General features: G+C 37.9%; 1 protein-coding gene across 1 annotated transcript in view; it reads right to left on the bottom strand.

Moving 5' to 3' along the window:
- The window catches only part of Col25a1 (collagen type XXV alpha 1 chain), a 442122-nt gene that overhangs the window by 91452 nt on the left and 326114 nt on the right, over positions 1-24556 (bottom strand). The window contains exons 8-11 of the mRNA XM_074041521.1: positions 20688-20747; positions 18845-18952; positions 16134-16169; positions 580-606 (exon numbers count right to left, since the gene is read on the bottom strand). Coding sequence (XP_073897622.1) covers positions 580-606; positions 16134-16169; positions 18845-18952; positions 20688-20747 — 231 coding nt within the window. The remainder of the gene's footprint in view (positions 1-579; positions 607-16133; positions 16170-18844; positions 18953-20687; positions 20748-24556) is intronic.

Raw genomic sequence — 24556 nt, forward strand, 5'->3', positions numbered from 1 at the left:
ATTTTGTTGGCAAAGGGCCATCTACCAGTTATTGATATTTTTCATTGTAGTATTGGTGTAATTTTAGAACTCTTAGGCCCTTCACAACACAACGAACAGTCAATTCAGATGACTGTGGGTAACACTGAAATGACCGCCAGAAAGTTACTTTTCAGGTAGCCTCAGGCAAAGGGGACACTTAGGGGGCCAAGCAATGCAGTGAACCAAGCAACAAACACACCATTTGTTCTTACCAGCTTTGTGGTCATCTGACAATTTTATACAGACCAAGGACAGCAATCAATTTGCAACGTCCCAGGATCCTTCACCTTGTAAGTCTTGTCACAATGTCTTACCAGATCTTGAATTAAAAAGTTAATAACCTACAAGTTTGGCAGACAGTTTAAAGAGAGTCAGCTCTGGATTAACTGAATACTCTATAGTGAAGTAATGAAAAACTTAATGGTGTGTTTTTAGAAAACAGAATGTATAAACCAGACTACTTCAGTATGGTTCATAGTAGCTAATTCCATCCACCTCTCTTACTCGCCATTGGCAATGGTAATATAATTATTTTCTCAGTATTATTGTATACTCTACCTTTTGTCCTGGAGGCCCCAGAGGACCCTAAAAAAAAAAAAAAGGGAAAAGACAATTAGCATAATAGTATTGCCATATAAGCTTAAATGACTAACAACTGTCTTATTCTGCAAGGTTCTTCTGCTGCACTGAAATGTACTGAAAGTGAAATTTTCCAGTTGGAAATACCAAATGGGTTTTTTTTTCCTATTTTCTTCTTTTTCAACAACCATCAAGCATCCATAGTAGGATTCTAAATTTTCCCTTGTCAAAAAAGATATTGGCCTTTCCAGTGCATTTCTTCAAATACCTGTCAATCTGTTACCTGTTGATCTCATTTGAGGGCTAGAGCAATCACTGCTAGAAGTAGTGAAAACACACTACAGTTCACCAGCAAATGGGCACAATCTATGACTTCTGCCTCTGCATAACTCCAGTAAGCAGGTTTGCAAAGGGAGTCATTGAATAGCACTACCAAGAAACATGTTTTGTTCTACTTTTCCTCTTAGGAAATGTGGTCAGCTCACTGCACAAAAGTGTGCTTACAAACTAGGCCAAAACCAAGTGTGGCACCTCTTGCATACCCGAGAAGGGAACCATAGATGCTGAGGCTGTTGCTGAGGCTGTGATGCTGGGGGCGGGGAGCAGGGTGGAATCAATATTTAATGAGATGAAGGAGAATATTTACATAGAAAATGTAAATGTGACAGTTTTGAAACTGAGCAGTTTTTCAGTCCCAAAGTCAGTGTTGGGATTCTGTTGGTTTTATTTTGAACAAGGCATGGCTTTGGGACAGTGGAAAAGAACCCAGAGATACAACTGTATCTTTATGTCTTTATGTCTCTTTTAAAATGAAAGTATTAAATTCTTTCTTCTAGTTCTTTCAAAACTCTGTTTAATTTTAGCATGTTTTACTGATGTTAAAGACATTATCATTTCACATAAAAGCCCTCCTCCATTACCTTTAATGGCTAGCTTATTTTCATTGTGTAATATTTTAGTTAATCAGCATCTTACATTCATACTCTGCAACATTAAGTAAAGCACTAGCATGGTTCATTAGCAGAAGATTAGGTCATGCATTTTTTTAATTAAAAGTACACAATGCTTAGGAACGTTCAGTGAATCTGTTCTCCGTAGTTATTTTGTAACCCTCACAGGAAGACTAATTTCCTCCTGTAACCACCTCTAAGTTAGTGACAGTGCACAGTGCAATACCACGTTTATATTCTCCTATTTGAATCACTCTACCGACCACCCAACTTTTCAGTGACTTTGTTTTCTGTGGATCTGTGGTCAAACATTCTCCCTACCTACCTCACTTCCTCTGTTCAAAATTCTGTTTTAGATTTGTGCAGAGAAAATGGAGACTTTCAGATGTAAATTCCCTCAACATCATGTCTCTCATCAAGCCAAACTCACCCTTTTCCTGAATCAGAGGCAGAGTCCCTGCTCTTATCCAAGGCCAGTGCATCCGGGACTCTGGAATCCATCCTTGCCTCTGCCCTAGGGGATCTTTTCCAATCAATTACCACTACATCCGTATCAAAGTCTCCCCTTGTCCATGGTTCTTTCCCCTTAGCACATAAACAAGTTCAATCATTTCCTCACTTGAGTAAATTGTTTGGAGGTAAATGTTAATTCTAAGCAAGGGCTAAATTTGGAGGTTGTGATGAGAGGAGATCTGAGAATGAAGAAAAGACTTGGGTTTTATCATTGGCTAGGGTTCCATTTTCTCAAGTGTGTCTAGGGGATTTCCCTTCTTAAAATGTTGATGTTAGAAAGGAAATCATATAACAGGGGTACATTAATTCACTGTTTAGACTGAGGATGTGTATGTTGCATTCACAAAGTTTCTTTCCATTGTAAAACTCACTTTGCCACTTGAAAAAATGTCATTCACTAAAATTGGATTTTTCATTACATTGATCTATAACTCTGGAAGGGACTATTTCAAATGAAAATAAAAGCAAATTTTACATCAAATATTTTGGCTAGAGACTAACATATCTGTTTTTTTTCTAATTTGGGCTCTGTTGTATGAGCATATCAAGCCAGACATTTAGAAAGACTAATCATAACTCAAAATATGTAACATAATTTTATGGATTTCAATGTGATAGTTAAGGAATACTGAAAAAATTATAAAAGAAAAAGCATCTTTTCTTTCACTTTTAGAAAACTAGTGTTATTTTTGGTAAACTCCAAAAAACAAAAGTAGCTCTTAAGCTTTAATTTTACTTTTGAAAATTACGGATAAATGTCTCAGAGATTATTCACAGCTCTGTGGCCAAGAATATATATATTCTCAGCTACCAAAAACATACCTAAACTTCTTTGATCTCGCTGGCAGATAAAAATGGTATGGAGCCAAGGAGGTGACTGAGAGGGGAGCTGAGTTGAATCCAAGGCACAAACATTTGAGTAAGTACAAACATACATAAACACACACACACCAGTTATTTTACTGAACAAGATTCCTCTTATATGTATGTGTTTTAAGTATCCTTAAACTAATAGTACTATTATATTTCTATGACGTTGTGGTAAGGAAATTTAAACTCACAAATTAAGGTCTCCCTGCTCAAAAACAAATTTTTAAAAATTAGGGTATGGTGCCACCAGTCAGTTAAAATGTGTACTTTTGGTTAGTTTTGTGGTTTCTGGAATATCAGTGTATAAAGTAATGGGAAAGAATCACAGAACTACTAACTTAGCTAATCTTAAACTTATTTATACTTTTAACCTGCATAATGGCTTAGATAAAAGATGTGAGAACTTCATTATTCACTAGTGAAATTAATGCTTCTTATTTTCCCTAAAATTAAAGTTCAAGTAATTTGAGATTTCTAAAATGATTTCAATATTGTTATCCTCATGATTCATAAATTGGGATCAAATAGTTTTCAAAGCAGTTACAATCTTTTTTGGTCCATTTTTATTAATCAGTGAAGTGTTCCTTTTTAGACATTTTCTTGGCAGGCACATGTATAATTTGCATATATTTTGCATATGACCAACATGGAAATAACCTAATTCAATTTTTTCGAGATAATTTCTATGTTTCAGGATTAGAAATTATGCAACAAAAAAACAAAACTGTGCAACATGTAGAATCTCAACATATTAATCTATGTTTCCTTAAGTTTAACTCCAGAAATGTCAACAAGAACTTGAACCTTAAAATATACTCATCTCAATATAGATTCTGGTTGATGTAAAATGTATGAAATTTTCATTGAGGAATTTTGCCTAGTGGACAGAACCCTATTCAAAAGATAAAAAAAAAAATTGAAAAATTCTAAGTGTGGAGTACAATACCAGGAATGTGCACACAAACCTAGTCACAAAAGTTTTATCTACCAAAAAAAGATCATGGAGAACTATGCAAAAGAAAGCTCATGCAGAAACTTGCAAACAGGTAAGGAATTATTAGTGCACTTGGTGTTCTTTCCTGTTTCCTCCACCCCTGCTAGACTCCATTGCTAAAGATTATACTATATCCAGTATATTCTAAGCAAGTGAGTGAAAGAAATACGATAGTTCCCGTGTTGGTGACCATCTTCAGCAAAGGCCTGGGAATGCTCCATTTCTCCTCCTGCTGAGCCCATCAGGGATTTAAACTTCTCTCTCTAGCCCAGCCCTTCCCTCAGCTTCTTTGCTATACTCTTGTTCAAGCTCTCTTCTCTCTTATCTAACTAATGTGACCTCCATCTATTGGCCACTACTCCTGTCTTTCACTGCTTCCTGAATGAGCTTCCTAAAATGCTAAAGGGTCCTACCTCTGCTTAAGCATCCTTTAATGGCTTTTTGTAGCTTTTAAAGGACCCAAGCTTTGGTAATAGTTGTAGTTCACCCAAATCCACACTGTGAGGAGAGGTCCCCTTCTTTTGTATTCCCAAGTACACAGATGATAGGACTTTTTAAAAATAGAATTCATCTACATTACTGTAATATCATAAATTATTATGAAGGTTCTGTCTATCTTTATTCTGAACACCTCTTACCATGCACAGAAGCTGCCACATTGTAAATGATCAGAGAGTTATACTGAGTCCATCCATTTATTCATTCACTTAATACTAAAGTGTCTACTGAGTCCAGGCACTGTTCTAGGTGTGGGAGAGACAGCATCCAACAAAATAAGATGGAACTATATACCCTCACTGGACTTTCCAGTGAACAGAGAAAGTACACAAATACACTCTCAAGCTGTGCCAGGTGGTAAGTGCTGAAGCAGAGGGAAGATGGGAATAGGAGAAACAGATGTGGAAGTATTTTAAACATGGTGGGGTGGGGTGGTGGTGAAGGCCTTGGTGATAAAGTGACTCTTGAGCAGAGCTGAGGGGTCAGGCACACGACATGCATTCAGAAGGGGGACACCAGGTGCAAAAGCCAAGAGTTCAGAGCATGGGAGATGTGTTCAAAGAACACCAAGGATGCTACAAGTGAGACAGCAGGAGATGGGGAGATGAGGGGGGAAGGGTGGAGATTGCATTTGTATGGCCTAGTAGTTTGAGTATGACAAAAATTATAGAAATTACTACAAAAATATGCATGCAGTCAATCAAGTTGATTTTTTCTTATATCTTAGATAATAGTGTCTCAAGAAAGAAAGAAATGGCAAGGTTTTTTTTACCTTTTGAGTCACTCTAAGACTACTGGTTTATTACAATAGCATCCTGATTACTGGAGCTATTAAATTACTCCTGTGTGGAAGAATTAAATTCCTTACTTCTACAGTGCAATAAAGCAAAAGCTATCTTTGTTACACTGTATCATGAAAACTGAGAGTATTGTGCAGAAGTCATTCTGCAAATTATAGATGGAATTATAAATCCAAGTTAATCTTCAAAGCAAGGAGTTAAGAAATCATCATGCATTGGTTATACTTTCCAGTTTATATATTTTTTAAAAAATTTTTTTCCTTGATAGATCATGGAATGGAAACAAATTAATGATTTTTCTGACACTACTGATGTTAGCATAGATTTGATTGAGGTATTGATTACTTAAACAGGATGCAGAGTTTCTAAATGATGTGCTTTGGGATGCCTCTTGGGAGATGTTTTAAGGCAAGTTCTGGTTGCCTGCTATTAGGAAATGATGTTGGGAGCGGACACAGTTCCTGTTCTGTCCCTGATGGCTAACAGTAAAACTTGAACCTCCGAAAGCTGCTGGTCATTGCTGGATACAAGGATATACAACCAGCTTCTGTAATAAAAAATGGAACAAAAAATGGTGGTCCATCTGTGAAGGGGTGGGTAAGAGCCCCAAACTATTAAGCCATTTAAAATCATTTCCTTTTTGAGCTAAGAATTTTTCCATGATTTAATAAAAGTTAGGCAAAATGAAGAAAAGACTTTTAAAAGTCTGGGTCCATTGGGAAGAATAACATGTATAATCTAACTTGTAGAATCATAAAACATTAGTACCAGACTTTCTCAACAGTTTGGTGCAACAGACTTTACAACTTTTTGAATGATATTAACCTGGTCAAATGCATTACAACATCACAAAATATATAAACTGATCTATAAAAAGGAAGCCTGGCGTGGTGGCTCATGCTTGTAATCCCAGCTACTCTGGAGTTGCAGGTAAGAGTATTTCACGTTCAAGGCCAGCCTGAGCATTCGAAGTTAGCAAAACCCTACCTCTAAAATAAAATCAAACAAAAGGGCTGGAGGAGTGGCTGAAGCACGGTAGGGTGCTTATGCAAGACCTTGTGTTTAATCCTCAATACTTAAAAAAAAAAAAAGAAAAGGTAAAAGAAAATCTGAAAAAATAATGGGAATTTGTCTTTCTTAAGAAGTGATCAAGGGTTTGTCTCAAGGAAAGCAACGCTAAAAAGCAAAAAGAGCAATAATTTAAGATGTACTTATTTGTAATCCCATCTTGGATGTTTGATGTGGCAGGGTTAAGAAAAAAACTCTAGCCACCATTACATGTAGGTCGAGCAGAATTCATGGATGTACAAGATTTGGATTTCATAGCTTATAGGTGTAGAAACGCCAAATCAGAAACTGTTGAGAAATGCCCAGCAGATGAAGGACTGTGCTGAGGTATTGCCAATGCAAAGGGAAAGACGTAGTTGAACTAGGAAGGAATGTGGTGTAAACACGAGCAAGGTGCTGAGCTGGGAGAGCTACCACACTCTTATCAAATCTTTCATGAGTCTAGCTTCAGTCATTCTTGTCACTTTTATCTTCCCAAGCAGTCCATGTCCTTCTCCTATTAATTTTCAAGTGAAGTGATTAGCCCTTCTTCCAAGGTCCACAGTCATAACTTGCTTCCTTTGTGAGCCTTCTCCAAGACACCCAGACCTAGTTTGTGTTCTGTGTTTCTCTAGCACACCTCAACTGGTTACATTTTATAATACTTCTATATCTTAAGAATCCACTTAACTAGATAGAAACTTCCTTAGGCCACATATTTTACATCTTTAGCCCCTAAGTTAGTGCTTTCCAAAATAATTATTAACTAAATTGAAACAATGAATGGATATAAAAATAATAAAATTCTGGAGGATGAACACAGTGGCTCACACCTGTAATCTCAGCTACATGAGAGATGTGGGTAGGAGAATTACTGTCCAGGCTAGCTTGAGCAAAAAAAGCAAAATAAAGATAAAAAGAGTGGGGGTGTGGCTTTAAGTGGTAGAGCACCTGCCTTAGAAGTATCAGGCCCTGAGTTCAAAGTCCAGTACACACACACACACACACACACACACACACACACACACATAATTCTGTTCATTAGGTTTCCATCATTTTACCACTCAAAATTATCACAACTTTACTACTGGCTATGAGGAGCTATCTGTTTAAGTATCTATGATTTCTGTTTCGACAGCATAATTTCACAATTCCCACTATTTGAAAAACGTTCTTCTAAAGCCTAGAGTCAGTTAATAAAATGGCATGACATTTGTTCATGAACATTTGATGAAGGAAAAATTCCAAATGGAGTAATCTCTTTGAAAAAGAAAAAATGCTTTCTGAGTCCCCTGTCTAATGTGCTGACTTTTGTGGAAATATTAAACCAGGACGATTCATTTATTGGTATTTCTCAAAATCACCAGTCTGTGACCTTTTGAAAAGAGGTCTCCGAAAGCTCAGGAAATTAAAAGGGTAATACATTTTTCTCACCACTTGACAGGACCAGGACCCAAGACTAAATATTGAGCATTAAATACAGATTAAAGACAGATCAAGGTATTTTGAGAGTCTATGTTCCAATCAGATTCCTAAACAGAGACTCTATCACCTTTCACCAGATATTCACAGCTGAAATTAGTTCACTCTATCCCTTTCCAAATATTTAATAAATTGTTTCTTACGGGTAAATCCCAAATGGAAATGACCCAAAAAGGATGAAAAATTAACAGGCTCCTCTGCCCTCTGTGATTACCACACTTCTCTAGCGTACCATAAAGGAAAGAGATTTACAGTTCATAAAGTCCTATCACCCTACACGACACGCAGTAAAAAAATGTTTCTAGTAAGAAAGTGTAAGTGCTTTTCCTATTCTAAATCAACAATGCTGAGAAACACTGGCCCCTAGAATTTAAATTCCCGTGATCCACAGATGGTCCTAAATTTAAGACTACAATATATATTCATACACCGTTCAGACCTGCTTTCTATCTAGGTCAGTGCTGTGTAATGGAACTTTTGCAATGATGGAAGCATTTTAACACTGCCCTCAGTCCACTAGGGTAGCCCTAGCCATGCACACCTGTTGAGCACTTGAAGTGTTCCTCATGCAATTTTTAGAAACATTTTAAATGAAATCAAAATAGTCACCTGTGGGCAGTCTGAATCTGGGTTGTAAATCACAGAAAACTGTAATTGGTGAAGTGGATTCTTGTACCGTTCTGCCACTACCTAATTTATGAACCTGTTCAAGGTACTTAGGATGCTGTACTTTTATCAGGGAAGTGAGAAACTAGGTGATTTCTAAGATTTCGCAGTCTCTTATACCTGACTTAAACACAGCCACAAAGTCTGACTAGAATTGACACAACTACTTTCCCACTGCCCTCATGAAAACTGATCCTTTAGTTATGTCATGCATATTCACGAGCACATATCTTCCCCAAATAATCTATAATACAAGGATGATTATCAGAAGATGCTGAAGGAAAAGCAATTTATAGTAATTCTGTGGGATTTAGCCTGCTTGATCCTGCCACTGGGGTGAAATGACATCATTTGGGAGAAAAACATAAAGCTGATTTCTTTGTATTACCTGATTTATTGATTCACGGCATCTAGTCTCGCAGTTTATTGAACATAGGAAGCACCAACAACCACTATGTGATGTGATAAGTGTGGAGGAGAGAAGACCGATTCTAACTTAACTGGGGAAGTGTGAAAGAATCTGTGTGAAGTTTTCCATAGCAGAAGTCTACTGTTTAAGGCTCCACTCAGACACATGGACCCTTAGACCCGAGCAAGAACAGCCTTGCTTGGGGGCCCATGCTTTAAAGAGCTCTTCTCTATCTCGTGGGGTCAGGAATCCATGAGTCTAGGGGGACCATGCCCACCTATGTCCCCGTCCCCACTGCCAAAACCTTAAACTGGGCTTTGGGTATTAAGGACCCTGGAATTTTCTGTCCTAGTGACTTGAGTTCGATGTGAAGGTTCTGGGTTGCCTCTTTCCCAGGTCTATTTTTCTGAAGACAGTCCACACCACAGGTGTGCACACAGCAAGTTAGAATATAGAGCAAGCGGGTAAGATTTGGTCCTGAGAGCATCCAAGGACCTGAGTCCTATGAAGTCAGGTTCTGATGCTTAAGAAGTTGAGGGATGGAGGAAGGTATGGGAGAGGAAGGAAGCCAGCCAGGGAGTGGGGCTGGTCACAACTCTCTTCATGCCACCACATGGCTTTGAACTTTTAGGAGTGAAAATTTTTCTGGATTTGAATTTTCCAAGTCACCAGGAGAATGTATCTGTGAAAGTTAGAGGGCAGAACATATTTTCTTTTAACAATTTATTACCTTAGTTTATAACTTTTCAATATTTACACATTTATGGAAAGACATCCATTTGTTCTCTTGCCCTGAAATTTGTCTTCAATCTGCAAATATAAAACACATGGACTCAGCTTTTTTTTTTTTTTTTTTTTTGGCAGTACTGGGGAGGGGAAACTGTGGAAGGGGAAAGGAGGAAAAGAGAAGGGGCTGGGCGGGATGAAAAGATTGAAGTACATTTTATATATACATGAAGATAGAAGACACCATAATGAAACCCAACAAACACTGAAAAAGAAGGGGAGGGGAATTAAGGGGCTGTAATAGGGGAACTGTTCAAAGTACACTGTACACATCTATGGAATCATCACAATGAACCGCCCCTTGTACTGCTAATGTATGCTAATAATAACAGTAAAAGGAGGAAATTCACACCTAAAAGTGCACACAGCTTTATTTTCAGAAGTTTCCTCTTCATCTAATAATGAAACATGAGAATTTGGTGAGCAAGCTAAAATTTCACTGTATCCTTACATAAGAATCTCATCTTTTGTTTCAGCATAGCTATAATAGGTTAGATTCTAAAGGTGGAAGAAATGATAACGAGGGAAGTTAAGTAAGAGTTTTGATGAAAACACTTTTTAAGACTTTTATGCTTTAAAGCTTAACATCTGATTAATCTCATTTAATTATAGGATGTATACAATGGGTCGATATAATATGCAACAGTGCATTTATACTAAGAACATAACAGGATGACAAACTTTGGAGTTGGAAGGGGACTCATATCAAGAATCACCACTTTCTTAATTTGTCCAATATAGTATAGACTTTTCATCTCTTACTGAAGTCAGTGTGAAGATAGCTAACCACAGTCTCCAGGTCATCAAGCAACATGAAACAATGGGAGACTACAGCCATCCTCAGCCTTTCACACCATCTACTTGTACAGCAGACCCTTTATATCCTTGGGTCTCTGGTTCCAAGGAGACTACCACAAGGAAAACCCACGAATGCTCAGGACACATAGAGTCTGATGCTCTAAAATTACCCAAGCTCACCTGTACTTATGTACAGTAGGTCTGAGCATCTGTAATTTAAAATGGCATGGGAGGGGGTTCCCATGTCAAAATTACTGTTGTAGGCATGAATCCTGCTCACCAGAAATTAGATCTTATGTCATGCTCTTTATCTTGAATACTGTGGATTCATTTTTCCTATCACACTGCCCAACTTCTGCTAAAGATATGCTGCTTTTCAACAAATCTCAAATTTTCACTCTTTCAATTAAGCACATTCACATTTTACCTTGCTTTTGGGGCACCATTTGTCTTTTGGGAAGATTTTCACAAAATGAGGGGAAACAGCAGATCATACAACAATTTCAACACAACTGACACTAACATGGAACTAAGAGCTGCTCCACATCCACTGCACTGCAGAATGTGCACAGGAATTTAAGATTCTTGTCTTTTGACATTTCTTTTGATTGATCGATTTGTTTATTGACATTTGGTCAAAACCACATGCAATTAATCTGGGAATGAGTTAGGCTTACTGTACTCACATCGCACCATCATGCGATGTTGACATCGCATTCTAAGTCTCTGTTGACAATGAGCTCCCCAAAAGTCAAGATCGATCTTGTTTCTAGGAGACAGCACTAGCTTCAAAGGAAAGTCAAATGCTCCTCTCCACTACCCACTGCACTAATGTGACCTTTAGGCCCTTCTAGAGAAGCCTGGACACACAGAATTCTCCTGGGCTGGGCAACTGGAAGGGGCTTTAGGATGGCACCAGAAAAAGAAGGTATCACTTGTCTACTTTCTCTTGGTCCACTGGGAAAACAAAGCATTACAGACTCTGCATAAGGGTGCCAAGGACGTGGGAGGGCTCTGGTGTGGCATTTATGTGTACTGCATCTGTAATCAGATCAAGCAAGGACAAAGCATTGAGATGGTTGCTAAGGCATCCACCCCAGCAGGCAGAGTGAAGAACAGACAGTTTTGCCAAACAGGATTTCACTGTTAACATTTAGTCTAATAACTGTGCTAAGATGATTTTCTTCATTTTATTTGTGATTGGAAGGTTTGGGGGTTTTGCTTTCTCTGCCAGGTCCAAATCTGGAAGGAAAATATGCTGTTCTTTCTAGTGTCTGCCATCTGCTGACCAAGATAGCCGGCAAATCCAAGTTCAATGATAGTAAAATATCAAAGGTACAGCAGAGCTTATACTTAAAGCAACTCTTCATACATTGGTTATTGCGATTTTATTTTAAAAGAAGCAGAAGCAATAATTTATACTTATGCTATTAGCTAACACTTTTTAAAAAGCATTAATTCATTTGGCCAAAATGTAATAAAAGTATTTACAAGCAAAACTAAAACAAACTAATCATATCTATAAATTCTTCAGATGCAGTCCCAAATTTCAATTTAATGGGCAATTGTGTGTGTGTGTGTGTTCTGAAATTTTGGGTATCTTCAAAGCCCAATGAGTAAAAAATTTTAGTATTTTTATAATTTAGAAAGAGATGAACAGAAATGTTTTATAGAGTTTGCATACATTTGGGGGAACGGAAGAGAAAGGAATAGAATTTTAGAATAGGAAAAGGAAAACAGTGTGTTCTATGAAAACTTGGATACAGACACTTTGAACCAAGACGTAATATCCAGGAAATGGGACTAGTTGGTATACTTTTAAAAGTACTATATTTCATGTTTCAGGGAACATTTGCATTTGTCAAAGAAAGAAATACCTAAGAATATTTAAAGGGATCATACCTTCCAAAATGCTATTTTAGCAACTATTTAAATTTCAGAAGAACTGGAAGATAGAGATTACTTGTGCCACAACATAACATTGGAGCTCTTGCAGTTGTGGTCAGCCCTTGGTTTAATTCTGTGTCTAGTTTTATCAGAGTGAGTCTGTTCCTCTTTAGTTGGAGTCAAATTTATTTAAGCTCCAAATTCTATCTTTTACATTCTTATCTTGTAGTTCTCAGAAAATCCAAAGGTCACGTTTACAGAACAGATGCACGGCAGGATTCAATAAATGTGGAAGTGCTTGAGTTGCTAGTGTTCCTTTTTATTGTGTCATAGATGTTGTTAATCTGCAAATGATTGTTTCTGCAATATAAACTATACTGGATTATGAAAACTAATTCCCTACCTGAGACACTCATAAACGGTTTTGCAAGAGCTAATTTTAGGTGGTTTCTGGCTTCCTCACTTCATCATCAAGAGACATTTTCAATTTGTAAGAATGCTCTGCTGCCTTCCAGGACCATCACCTAAGTAGCACTCTTTCCCAACCCAAACCAACAAGAGGAGTGGGTTTTACAAAAGTGGAAAAGACAAGAGCAGTGGCATTTATTGTGTGCTCTTTCTTTTACTGGTGGATGAGAGGGACAGTCATGAAATGCTGATAATTTAAGACAGTGTGATATATAGAAGGCCAAAATAATGACTAGGACATAACCAAAGCACACTACCAATTGTGGTATTCAACGTGCTATCACTTAATAGATAGAATTCAACTATTCTGACATTACATTTTATGGTCTTTCTGCATGCCAAGTTATATCACTGGACGTGTGTTTTAATGGTCATACTATTCATTTATGGAATTGTTTGTAGTTCATAAAATATTTCCCCTTCTCATCATAACCACGAGAGAGATAAAATAGAAATCACTGCCTATATTCTACAACTGGTAAAAAGGATCACAGAGCAGATCATATTCCCCTCAGTGACTTCAAGACCAGAACTACTAGTAAAGTGTACTTTTCTCTCTGTCAGTTCAAGTTGAAAGATGCACGTGTTCACACACACACACACACACACACAAAATATTTGATGACAGATCAGTATTTGATAATAGATATTTAGATCAGAGAAATATTTCATACTAGGCAAATACAAAAATCTAGAAACTCAGTTTGTTGGAAAAAGAATTAGGAGGTTAGATTTCTTTACAAAAAAAAAAAAAAAACCCTGAGCAGGATGACTTTAAATAGCAAAATTTCCTTGCACATTTAAAAAATGTTGATTTATGAAAATCTGATTCATACAAAACTTTATAGGAATACATCTGTTATATAAATCCATACACACCTATAATTTAATCTAGAGAGAATAATGGAGTGATAATAATAACATGATCATACAGTTCTTCATTATATAATTTAAAGTGTTTTTCCTCAATTTATTGCATTTGTCTCTGGCAACCTTTCAAGGCAGATGAGAAATTGACAGGTTAAGTTACTTGCTCAAGGTCAGACAGATATTCATTCATTTAATACACTGACTGATGTAGTTTGAACTGGGTGGTAGAGGAAGTAAGGCTCTTCCTTCTATTTTTTTTTTAACCAGCTGTGAAGGCTATTAAAACAGAGGTGGATGATCTCACAAAATACAATGGTGTGTGAAAGAAGCCAGGCATAAGCGTGTACATACTGTATGATTCAATTAATATAAAATTCAAATTCGGGTAAAACTAATCCATGGTGACAGAAGTCAGAGTGGTGGTTACCGCTGAGATGGGGATGGGGATGAGGGGATGCAGGAGAGCTAATGATAATGTTTTAGTCACTGGCCTGGTTTGTACATAGCTACATCTGCTTGGTGAAAACGCTCTGAAATATGCACTATCGTTTGTCCACTTTATGTATTATGGAAATTTTCACTTAAAGGATTTTTTAATATCTTTAAAAAGAATAATTTTTAAAGTAACTTTTAAATGCACTTTAAAAGCTCATTAAATGCACTGATCCTTGGAACATTTGTGGTTTCAATTAAGTTTCTTAGCTGCATTTAAAACATGAGGGCATGAACTAAACTGAAAACTTTAAGGAGAAAAGGTTTGTAGGAAAAAATAGTATTAGCTGCACTTAAGTTCTTAGAGGACGTGAGAAACTGAGGCACACTAACGTAACAACACAATTCATTTAAGACCAGGTCAAACATTTCTATTTAGTGGATATCAAATGAGGACTTGGGTGTAGCTTAGTGGTAGAGCAGGTATATAGCAAGCATAAGGTCCTGGGTTCAATACCCAGCACCCAACAAAACAAAATGAAGCTAGGAACTATAGGAAAATGGAATTATGTGAGTAGTCACACAGTACATCCTTGAGAGCATGTATAAATTTGAGGAAGATAAGAATATAATTGATATTTTCTTTTCGTGTGTGTGTGTGGTACTACGTATTAAGCCCAGCGTCTTATGCATGCTTAAGCAAGTGCTCTACCACTTGAGCCATGCCCCCTGCCCTTTTTGGTTTTTTTTGACACAGGGTCTCACAAAGTGGCCTCAAACTCAAGATCCTCCTACCTCTGCCTGAGTAACTGGGATCACAAGTGTGTATCACCATATCCAGATCTATTTCATTTAATTTATTTTTATATTAAGATCTTATGTAGGGTGTCAGGGTAAAAGACCAATGCCAAAGATAAAACCTGAGTGGCCTGGGGACAAACAAAGGCTCCTAAGAATCCCAAGTAGATTTTGATGGAAGAATGAATGGAAGGGATATGTTTTGAGCATTTTCCAGGATAGAAATGATAGATACATTCAGTCGCTCAAAGGAACTTCAATAGTTATATTGTAGTTTCTTAAGAACCCTTCACACTCCATTCCTTCAGGACACTAGTAGCTAATGGTGCCATTACCACCAAAGACAAATGTTATAATTTTTCTTTTTTCTTTCATTTAGTATTTTTTGAAAAACATAGTACCAAAGAATCAGGTTTGCTTTTATTCCTGATCAAGTATTGTACTCTTACGCATTTGTGTTACTAGGACCTTGCCAAATATTTTTTTAAATGAATTTTATACCCTGGTCACCTGCCTACTGTGAGCCACACATCACGAAACACCCCGACACTATTAAGTTTACTGTGATCATCTGCTGTTTTCCTGCCAGCCATTCATCCGCATGAGTGTGAGCTGTCCTCTCTGGATTTGGGTAACTGGAGAATTACCCTGTTTCCCCACTGTACTCAAATCATGAAGGCATCCCTCTTTCAGGCCCTAGCAAGTGGGCCTGACTTTTCCCCTATTGGCAAAGGGTAAAGCAATTTTGAGGACTGGGGACCTGCGAATATACACAAGTCCACGTAAAGTCACTTCGTGACCTTCTTTTAAATGCCAGAGATCCATGAGGCACAACTGTTTCTCTCTGGACGGAACCTGTCAGCAAAAGACAAACTCTTGGAATGACTGCGCAAGGTTTGCTGTGCTAATTCACCTGACCTAAAGAGTCTCCTTTTAAACTGATGGCACATCCCTGGATTAAATGTGCCCTCCAGCAGAGCTGCTTACATCAATTTGTCTCCTCGGACCCCTGCGGCATCTTTCTGCCACCCTGCCCTCCTGAGTCATCCCCTCTTCTTCTGCATCATTTCTGAAATGTGTAGTCAGTCTTGTGGCTTAGCAGACAGACCATATGACTTTGTAACTTTTATGGCTTTTTACCTTTTTGTTATGGGTCACACAACAGATACATCTGTCACACATAATACCAACCATGGTTTTGTTTTTATTAATAATCTGACTTTCTATTATCTTCAGTATAGAAAAAAATAAATTGAAATACTTACCATCAAGCCTTGTTCTCCTGGTTTTCCTGGTTCACCCTTAAGAAAAGGAGTGATAATCTTAATAATATGTAAAGCATTAAAAACAATTGCAATCCTTTTTTCTTCCTTTATTTTTGATTTATCATACATTAATAATATGAGAGGATATCACTGTGATAATTCCATACAAACATCCAGTGTATCTTGAACAAGGTCATCCCCTACATTATATTCCCGTCCCCCTCCCACTTTCCCTCTTTCTCACAGCGTTTGGAGGGTTTCATTATTCTGTCTTCATATGTGATATGGAGTGCACTTCCATCTTCTTCAACCTCAGCATCCTTTCCATTCCCCTCCCCCTCTCCTGATCTCCCCACATATTTTTTCTTTTTCCCAGTATTTTCTGGGACAAGTGAATATCGAGCATATTTTTCAGATTAGAGGTACATAAACACAACAGAGTTTAAAGGGCTGATAGCTTTTCTTCAAGTGAATTTTATAAAATCTTAGGATTTAATACGGTTAGTCTAGATCATCACATCCTCTATGGTGACATACAGAGGATGACATGGTATCTCTGTGGGAAATCAGAACTTTTCTTTGTGGAACAGGGAGGTAATCACTCTGAGTGCCGGAATCAGGTAGCAATGAGCAGGGACTAATTTTGATTTTTGGTCTCCAGAATTAATGATGGCTCAAGTAACTTGTTTTACTAAACTTGACAGAGAAATTCTGTATGACTACCATCAACTCAGATTCATTCAGAATTGATTACCATGTTTTGTTGTACTATTACCAAAATGACAGTCACTGGCTACAGATATTTTTGGGAGACTTAAGCATGTAATTCTCTCTATTTACACATATTGCTTGTCTTTCATATTAAGTGCTTCCTAGTTCATTGTTATAAAATCTTTTTTTTTTGGTGGCTGTGATAGTATATACAAATTAACTCTGAGTCTATCAATCAAGTTCAAGCTATAGTTGTGGATTTTTTTTTTTGGTGGGACTGGGGTTTGAACTCAAGACTTCACTGCTTGCAAAGCAGGAGTTCTAGCCCTTGAGTCACACCTCCAATCCATTTTTGCTCTGGTTATTTTGGAGATGAGGTCTCATGAACTATTTTCCTGAGCTGGCCTCAATCCTCAATCCTCCTGAGCTTAGCCTCCCAAGTAGCAGAGTAGCCACTGACACCCAGCCCTATTGTAGAATTTTTTAAAAAGCTAATTTACCCTTTGTGTAAATAGCTACATTTCTTAAATGAACAAACCAAGTTCATTTAAAAGATACTGTTTTGGATTGTTTACAGTTTGTTATACCTTACCTCTATCTTTGTTTCTTAAAAATAATTTCTACCATAGACTGTCACAGTGGACAATACTCAATGAGCTAATTTTGAACCAGCAAAGCATTGTAAAATAGTTTTAAGGGACACTCTTTATCAATGACATGTCAGTGAGAGACCTTTAAACACCCCTAAAGCTGTGGTTCTTTCTGTCTTGAGGGGCATCCTGAGAAAAGGTGAGACATTCACAGACAGGTTTGAAAAGCAGCCCTAACAATTAGCAAATCACCTACTGAAAGTCACTTTGTCCTTTCATGTGAGCAAATTCACCACAGCTTTCAGAAAGGGAGATGAGACTCTAAGAAGGTTTTCTCAGGAAAGTGCTAGGATATTCTTTATTCTTACAAAGAGACTCACTCTTTGCAAACAACACAGTATCATGAGCATATAAAAGGGAAAGACAATATAATATTAGTGACTGCCTAATTTTTTTCCTTTTTAGTTTTTTTTATATTCAAAACTTTACACTTTGTAGATAAGTATTCTCATTATTACTTTTTTTTTTTTTGAGACAGTCTTGCTATATAGCTACAGGTGGCCTCAAATTCAAGATCCTCCACCTCAGCCTTCCAAGAGCTGGGATTATAGTGTGCTCCACCACACCCAGCTCATTAGTACTTTTATGCTACAAAATCACTAATGAAAAGAGTTTAAGTTAAAGCAATACACTAAATTAAATTTAGTAATAAATCTTAATTTCAAATCCTAAAGTCCTAATATTAATCTATTTTTAAAATCTTGTCTGTATATTTTTTTAAATTGCTGGTTGCCATACCATTTATCTAGTGTCTTATACATCTATATTATAACACCTCACAAATCTTATTAAGTATTGAGGTCACTTTTTAACTTTTTATACCAATAAGCCTGACATACAAAGGGCAAATGATATTAAAATCATACCCACTGAAGTTTAAACCATTAATTTTCCTATTCTTATCAGCAGATTTTTTTAGTAAGGTTAGTTGTAAAGGGTTAAATATTTGAAAGTTTTACTTCCTTGACTTTCCATAAATAGCACTGACCCTTTAGAAAATGAAATCAATCTCCCACGTTATTTTTCAGGTGAATCTCCCATTTAAGGCAAACGCACTGACATACCCCACACAGTAGGCAGGAGGCACGTGAAGCCAGGCACCTACAAGCACGAACTTTCTGAGACTTACCTGACCACCTGCTTAGCTGTTGCCACCATCTCTGGTTCTGGAGGGTTTTGGTAGGTTGAGTGTAAAGCAGGATGTTGCTGGAGTGGCTTGCAAGGCATGGGGACTTCTCTATCATCTACTCCCTTTAACCTCCCTAGTCACTTGAGCCCCTTGCCATCCTAGTTCTCAGTCATTAACATGAAATGAAACCTGTGAGAACAACCATCCAGAAAGCAACTCACGGGCACTCCTGGCATTCCACGGGGGCCATCTTTCCCTGTGTCCCCAGGTGGCCCTCTGGGACCTGGAGGACCTGGGGGTCCTGGAGGCCCTGCCTGTCCTTGGTCACCCTGGAAAGGAGAAGGGAATGGACAATGACCATGAAAGATGAATACCCAAGTCCTTTTTTCAGCACTTTAAATTCCCATTAGCTAATCTACATTTACACTGTAAGAGGAACCAGAGCGACCAGAACAAGAAACCTGTTGGCAGTTTACCTGCCAGCAGGGAGCAGATAAATATTCACACTGGCCGAGCTGAGTAGATGCTTTTAAAATCAAAGCAGCTCAGAAGCCAGCATCACAGCTCTTGGAGCGAGTTCCATGTTGTCACTATATTCAGAGCTGCTATAAAACTTTGGAATAACTTCATTTATAGCAACACTGCATCAGTTATGTTCTCCCTGTTTAATAGATGGCTGCATTTATAGCTTGACACATATATTTTCTTTTCATAACTATAAAATTAAGCATGCGAGGTTCCTGTCAGATTGCCTAACAATTTATAAATTACCAAAGCCAGGGGCTTTGAAACTGGATTTGTTACTGGGTCCAGTTTTAATTTTTTTAAAAATTAAGAAAAAAATAAGTACATAGTCTTTCCATGTCTTTTAACTTAGGTATCCCTTTTTTTTCCTTTTCTTTGGTGGTATTGGAATTTGAACTCAGGGCCTTGTGCTTGTTAGGCAAGCACTCTACCACTTGAGCCACATCTCCAACCCATTTTGCTTTAGATATTTTTTTCAGACAAGATAAGGCCCAGAATGGCCTCAAACCACAATCTTCCCATATAGCTGGGATTTTATAGGTATGAGCTATTGCACCTGGTCTTTGGTACTTTCATATTCATGTCAAATTGCAGCTCACTAAACATAACTTTGCTCTAGGATATTTGCAATTAACGACCCACTCATCATCCATGCCTCACCCATAAGATACATGGCAAAGCAACAGTGCACAGAGCAGTAACTGAATGTAAAGAAGAAATCAGAATCAAGCAAGAAGCACCACTACCTTAATCAATCGGCGTTTAATGAGCTGCTGATCAGCAGAGAGAAACCCATGATTGATTTTAGGAAACACCATCTGATCAGTCAGGTGAGGTCAAAGGTTGAAGTTCAGAGGTGAGAGAGTTGAAGAATAGGCATCAGAAGGCCCCAAGAAAGAAATAAAGATAACACATTAGATTTATAATGATCATTAAACAAAATGGAACTGGCACTTGTGTCTGACACCAGACCCTCTGACTCCTCTTGAAAGAAATATAACTCTGAAATGATGGGGGCAGGGAAGAGACCAGATTTTTAGTTGGAAACAAATCCCTTTTCACCATCTCATTTTGCTGATTGTGCTGGATCTGTTGAGGGTACTCTATTCCCAGAAGCAGCTGGGCTGCTGTGGCCCTACTCTTTGCCTCTGAGCAGAAAGTCTACAGACGAAGAGCCAGTTCCATTTCTCTCAGACCTTCAACCAGCATAATGTGGCATGAACCCAAGTGCCATTTTATTGTCACCCACAGCAGAATTACTTAATTGACTAGAAGAACATACCAGAGCATTAGGCCATTGGTCCTGCTTCTCTTCACTAGACTGGCTTGACCTCAAGTTCAAGATGCATCAGAATGCATCCTTCTAAAATTTACCTGACTCATTGATGCAGGTGAGGCTCCAGGTGCTCAGGTGTCACTTGACATTATGACGAGAGGAAGCACCTGAGCTGGGCAAGCCAATGGACTGGATCTGGGTTCTTGCTCACTCTTATGCGGATTGTAGCTCTGATTGAGTGGGCATGAGTGTCATCCACAAACCTTGACGGTGAGAATCTGATTGCTGTGCAGGGCAGCAACTGTGGGGAAGCCTGGCAGGCCCTATGGACACAGCACAGCACCAAAACAACACGACACAAAACGTCACACAGACATTTCACTGGTGGACAAACAAAACAAGCACGTACCTAACACCTCCCTTCCCTGGTACAGGTCTTGGGTACACCATTTAAAAAAAACCAAAACACAACCCTACACACAAGAAGCCCCCAAAAGAACCAGCCATTCCTTAAAGCATGGGATAGTATGACTGAGAACTCACTGTAATTGACCCTTGTCTGTGGCAGGTAAGATGGGATCTGTGTACACATTGGTGTACACTTAGTCATTTTTAATGTTGGTTCAATCTTCTTCACGAAAGGTTAGTACAAAATGGAGGTGACTACAGACACTGTTACAAAGACAACACTGTGATTTTCCTCTATTGATAGTCTGTGTACAACTCAAGACACATAGATGTATTAATTCTTTATTTTTTGGACAACAGTGAACAGATCAGAAGTATTCCTGAGAATAAACACAGTTTGCCTTATAAAAAGTCTTACCACCCACGAATCAAAATTTCTTTCTCTAATTGTGTGATGACTGTCAGGTCTCTCCTGTTTCAGGAGTTCCTGCAGAGGTGGTGGATGGAAATCTGTCTCTTATAACATGCGTATTTCATGTCAGGAGGATTTATGGTCACACTCTGCAGTAATCACTTCTGTCATGTAATGTTTCCAAAAGAACTTGACAGTTCACACAACCCCTTAAAGTAGAAAAGTGGTTTGGAATTCCTTAGCCAAGGAGAATGGGAGAAAGATTTCTGAGACAAGTATTTCAGTGATTTGTCCATATAGGCCTTATCAATTAGGGAAGTCTGAGAGACAAATTTTGTCTTTGTCTCACTTCTTTTCTAACAATATATAAAATTGGAGCTTCTTATTTCAATTTAAAAAGAAAAACACAGAACATCTTTACTACACAAATTAATAACCATCACAGCAATGCATGGCCTCAAGTTTCTGTAGGCTTTCGTCCTGTCTTCTTCCCTTCCCATCTAATTGTATTTTGAGAATATTTTTAGGAAAGGGCAAAAGTTTCTAGGTTTTTAATTTGATTAGTTTTGTGGATGTTTTTCTCATTGTTTTCCCCATGTTAGGGACATGTTTTTTAAAGAAGCCAATAAAATTAGGCTTTAGCCTAATTCTTTAGTACTAGGACTTCTCAGGAAGTCAAGGAGAGGAAATCTTATCTCTTTTGCCAAGCCCTCTCTGATAAGGCTATTAAGAGCCTGGGTAGCTTCAAGGTGACCTGTGTCCTCTTTTTCTTCTCCCTAAGTCAAAGTCCTTTAAACACAGACTCTGCACAAACTCAGAAATTCTACAAGTTGGAAAACACATGTGTACAGTTTGCTTTTGTTTTACTGTGGAATATGAGTTTAAAATGTTAATAGATGGTAAAGTGCCAGCATTGTTCCATCTGTGACTCATTAGCCCTGTATTACACAGTCAAAATTTCATATATAAACCTCATATTTATTCCACAAAGAACAAAAACAGATACAAACAAGAAGTCTATGAGGATCAGAATCTTGATTACTGGTGATAAATCATAATGTCACTTGAAACAGGATTATCTAACAAAATGATTTTAAATTAAAAATCTTTTTTAACAGCACACATGGTAGGCCTCTCAAGTGTTTTGAAATTTGAATGTATAAATAAGTCACTTCTTGTACTTATCGGTGAGGATAGCCAGCTTGCTGTGGGATCACATTTTTAAAAGGCTTGTCCCCAAAGCCAAGTTTCATAACATCTTAGTTTGGGTTCCTAGTTTAATGAGATCTAAGGTGGGAAGTGATAGGTCATTCACACCTAGACATACCTTTTTTCTAAAATCGAAAAGCTCTATTGAGTGAGTGGATCTTTTATTCCTCAGTCACTGTGAACCTGTTACCAAGTAGGTGCTTAGAGCTACATTTCAAAGATTTCCTAAGGGACTTCAGTAATAAAGACCACATGTGGAAGATCCTCCTCAATTCTAATGAAAATCCCCTGGGCTGGGCTGCAAGATCCTAAGACCCTTCGCTTTTCAAGCTGGGCTAAAAGAAACTCTCAGGGTACAAGCCAGTGTCCTGGGGAACATCTAAAGACAATAATAAATATAGTGCTGTTTTCTGAAAAGTCAATTTTAATTAATGTGCATACATTTAAATATTTTTATGTGAAGTCAATACTGATGCATCCTGGGGTAGACTCCAAGATGCATAAACTGCAAACTGTCTCACCACTTGCTGTTGGGAATGAACACATCTCAGAGAGGCTACCTTCAGATCACAGGTGGACATCGACCATGCTACTTGCAGAAGTTAGCTTGCAAAGCAAGGTGTGTATCGAGCTTATCTTTAGGACATGGCTTTCTGTGCCATGCTTCCAGGCTTCCTTAGCTGTTCAAACACAGTGAACCTTTTCATTAACTATGCCATTTTTCTACAGTATCATTAGTCATTGTCCTTTCTAAATAAATGAAATGGACAAGTTTCACTTGCTTTTACATCTTAGAAAACTTGCCTGGTACACAGATGGTTTGAGTGGGTATGGGGAAAAAAAATGTCTCCAGAAAAACATGGTGAAAGAATCCAGGAAGAAGATGAAATGCTGAAATAATTTGCACAGATTTTCACCCCAAAATATTTTGAATTCTTAAGAAACTAGATGTACAAGTGTGTAACAAAGACTACCCTATACAACCCATATTCTGCCTGAGAGCATAAAGATTCAAGAAAAAGTTATGAATCTTCATGATATTCGTGTCATTGAACCAATGTTTTGTCAGCATCACAAAGAAGCTAAATCTTCCATTATTACCTTTTAGAAGGAAAGATGCAATCTCACCTCAAAGGGATCTCACAGAAATAAATAATTCATAAGAAATGCTTCTAATTAGTTAGAGGCCATAAATTCAAGATGTTATTGTCATTTTTATTGTAGACTCAGTAATGGTGAGTGTTATATGATTACATTTTAGTGAGAAAATCTTGCGTTTCATTAAAAGTATTCAAAAAGGCAAAGATAGAGCCAGAAATGTAATCCTGGACTTCTAATTCCAGGACTGAGTCATTATGTAATTTATGCGTTTATGTTCATTTTTTACTTGTTTTATAATTCAAGTATTACAAAGCTTAAAAACCGACTAACACTCAACGATATTTAAGAAGAACTTGTTGAGGGTCTTCCGTGCAGCAGTCACTGGGCAAAGTCCTAGAGTTAAGCAGTAAGCAGAATCCCAGGCACACAGTTTAACATCTAGGGGGAAAATGGGGGACGATGAGCAGGCTGTAGCCATATGGAGTGATAGTGTTATGGAGAAACAGAGAGGCCACAAAGAAAATAACATGTACCTAACAGTGGGTCTGAAGAGCCACAGAAGACTTCCCAAGCCTGGTGACAGGTGTTGGAAGCTGGTACAGAGAGAGTAAAAGTAGAAACTAGTGACAGAGACATTAGGAAGAAGCTACATTCTAGTTGTGCAATTGTGTCCTAAAACTAAGGCAGGAACAAATCAAAAGCTTCAAGGGTTGTCAAACAAGCAGAATTTGCAGAACTTGTATCTTTGCTAAAAACATAAGTGACAGTGAGGAGTAGAGAATGGTCCTAGGTCTATAGCTTGAATAATGGAAGGGTAGTAGAAGAGTGAGTTTCTAAGGCAGGTGGTGCTATAGATGACAAATTCAGTTAGGGATGTGCCAAATTTGTCTTGGGGGCAGTAGATGGATGAACACATAAAACAGGAGCAAGGTGAGAATCAGAAGTCACAGGGCTACATGGAGTCCCCCAGGGAGTCTGGAAGAGAGCAGACCCAGGACGGAG

Source organism: Castor canadensis, chromosome 9 (genome assembly GCF_047511655.1).
Source record: "Castor canadensis chromosome 9, mCasCan1.hap1v2, whole genome shotgun sequence".
NCBI classification, from domain to species: Eukaryota; Metazoa; Chordata; class Mammalia; order Rodentia; family Castoridae; genus Castor; species Castor canadensis.